Source organism: Carlito syrichta, unplaced genomic scaffold (genome assembly GCF_000164805.1).
Source record: "Carlito syrichta isolate Samal-C Ts95f unplaced genomic scaffold, Tarsius_syrichta-2.0.1 Scaffold305654, whole genome shotgun sequence".
NCBI lineage: Eukaryota > Metazoa > Chordata > Mammalia > Primates > Tarsiidae > Carlito > Carlito syrichta.
The window spans coordinates 509868-512609 of record NW_007249750.1 but is presented as its reverse complement, the minus strand read 5'-3'; the positions used below and the strand labels follow the sequence as shown (position 1 = coordinate 512609).

At 51.3% G+C, this 2742-nt stretch overlaps 1 protein-coding gene across 3 annotated transcripts in view; it reads left to right on the top strand.

Annotated features, from left to right (window-relative positions):
- The window catches only part of AP3B2 (adaptor related protein complex 3 beta 2 subunit), a 39296-nt gene extending 36791 nt beyond the window's left edge, over nucleotides 1-2505 (top strand). For all 3 annotated transcript variants that reach the window (XM_008062093.2, XM_021714473.1, XM_021714474.1), the window contains 2 exons: nucleotides 1705-1843; nucleotides 2018-2505. In XM_008062093.2, the coding sequence (XP_008060284.1) occupies nucleotides 1705-1843; nucleotides 2018-2168 (290 nt within the window). In that variant the 3' untranslated portion in view covers nucleotides 2169-2505. The remainder of the gene's footprint in view (nucleotides 1-1704; nucleotides 1844-2017) is intronic.
- The last annotated feature ends 237 nt before the right edge of the window (nucleotides 2506-2742 follow it).

The window sequence follows — 2742 nt, the reverse complement described above, 5'->3', positions numbered from 1 at the left end:
TACAGGTTGAGCCACCGAGCCCGGTGAGCCACCGAGCCCGGCGATAAGCTGATTCTAAAATGTATTTTGGGCCAGGTGTGGTGGCACATACCTGTAATCCCAGCATTTTGGGAGGCAGAGGCAAGAGGATTGTCTGAGTCCAGGGATTTGAGACCAGCCTGGGCAACTCAGCAAGACCCCATCTCCACAATAAATAAAAAGAAAATTAGTTGGGTGTTGTGGAACCTGTGGTTCCAGCTACTTGGAAGACTGAGACAGAAGGATCACATGAGTCCAGCAGGTCAAGGCTGCAGTGGCCGTGGGCGTATCACTGCACTCCAGTCAGAGTGACAGAATGAGATTCTGACTCAAAAAATAAATAAAATAAAATAATACAATAAATAAATAAATAGCATTTGGAAAATTCAAGAGGAGGCATTTAGTATGCAATTGGCAGTATGGGTCTGTGCTCAGAAAACACTTTGAGTCTGAAGTCATGAGCATGGAGGTGATAGAGGAAGCTGTATGAGTGAGATCAACAAGGGGGTGAGGAGGAAATACGTAGGCCAAGAACAGAACCCTGGGGAAAACCTGCATTTTACAGAAGAAACAGAAGAGGGATAAGAGAAGGAGCAGGGTGAGAGGTAGGAGAACTAGGAGAGATGGCAAGGCAGAAGTTGTTTTGGGGTGGTCTGTAGGCCATGATGGCCAAAGACCTTCAGATTCACATACAGGAGGCTGCTGCAAACCTTAGGGAGAGCAGGTCTTTGCTAGAGGATGACCAATTGCCATGGGTTGAGAGAGACCAGGGCTTGGAGACATGGAGTCCCCTTTGCAGAACTTTGGCCATGGATCGGGAGGGAGACGGCATTGGCGAGATGAAGGATTTTGTTTCTGGTAAGGACTTTTTGGAAACAGGGAGACTTGAACATGAACAGATTGAAGATACAAAGGCAAGAAGTGTTATTTAGTGAGGACTGAAGAGGATGGAAGAAACAGGAGAGGAATGTTAATTCTCAAAAGGAAAAGAACGGGGAAGCCATAGAGGGAGGAGAGAGGGTGAAGAAAAGGTTGTTGGTGTGTGGGAGGGCAGAGGGAGGAACTTATGGGGAGGGGAGCTAGAGCTTGTGAGTGGAGGAGAGGTTAGCTGCCTTGTAGAGTGAGGGGTTCTAGAGATGCTGTGAGGGTTTGGGGGCTTCAGGAGCTCTGGCTAGGTCTGGAGCTGCCACTGCAGTGGTGCAATTAGGAGTGTACCTGTGAATGCTACATGTGACTACTGGACTCTGGTGAGGAGTCCAGCAGCCACCTGTGATTTCTTTTGAGAGTTTAACCTCCAGGAGCTTGGACGGCCACCCAGGAAAGACTAAGGGGTGTGAGGTCCAGATGGGGGAAACCTTTTAAGAATCATCTGGCCACCAGGTCCACTGGCTACTGTCAAGGGGCTGGTGGCCCAGAGGTTGTCAGGGGAAAGTGCCAAATCAGTCTTTGTTCATCAACATGGATGAAGTCCTGGGTGGGGGATAGGGAGGCTGATAAAGGCTACCTGAGGGCCTGGTCTGAGAGAGAGGCAACCTACCCCCAAGACTGATGAGAGAGAGTCTCACCTGCACTTAGCCTGAGACCTGCCCAGCCTGGAAGAACTTGATGAAGATGTTCAATAAGCAGACCCAGTCAGCCTCTGTACCCACCATGACCTCTGCCCTCATCATGAACTCCTCCCCCCAGGAAAGCTAATGGGCATGAATGAGATCACCGAGAAGCTCACACTGCCAGATACCTGCCGTAGTGACCACATCGTGGTACAGAAAGTGACTGCTACTGCCAACCTGGGCCGTGTCCCTTGTGGGACATCTGATGAGTACAGGTACCAAGCCACCAGTGGGGGGAGGAGATAGGCTCTTGGGGGGCAGAGGTAGGCTCCCGGGGGGCCTGGTTTGAAGAGAGACCACATGCCCAGGTGCTGAGCCCCTTTCAAACACAGTTACCCTTAGCAGTTCCCCCCACCCCACCCATACCCCTTCCTCTCCTCCCATCTTAGGTTTGCAGGGAGGACGCTGACCAGTGGGAGCCTGGTCCTGCTGACTCTGGATGCCCGGCCAGCTGGAACTGCCCAGCTGACTGTCAACAGTGAGAAAATGGTGATTGGCACCATGCTGGTGAAGGATGTAATACAAGCTCTGACCCAGTAGCTCCCAAATGCTGTGACCTCTTTGGCCCCCACCTATGCCTCCCCCATGACATCTGGGCTGTCAGTCTCTCTCCTCTCCTCTTCGCTTCTCGTTCTTTCCCTTTCTTCTTCCCTCCCCCATTCCCTCCCTCTCTCTCACTTTCTCACTCTTTCTCAGCCTCCTCTTGCCAGATAGCATCCAGGGGTCCTCTCTGGGCAGTACCAGGCCCTTCCCCATTTCCCTCCCCAAGGGTTCCTTAGTGACCTGTGCAGAGGGAGACAGCAGCCGCTCCCTCTAGTCCTCTCAGCTTTCTATACTATTTAATTAGCAAAGTCTCAATAAAAATATCTTCTCTCTAGATGCTGGTTTGTCTTTTCTTCTAACAGGGTTGGGGAAGAGCTGCTAAGGTAACTGTGTTTGGCTCTTGTGACCTTGCAGGGGAGCCTATAACTGACTCTCAGGGGCAACTCTGGGTGGATCCCCAAGGGGACCATCTCTAGGTCAGGATGCCTAGGGAGTCTGTAGGAATCTCTGTGGAAAAGACATCTGAGCAGAGATGGGAAGGTCGAGCCAGAAGAACTGCTTAAACCTTTTC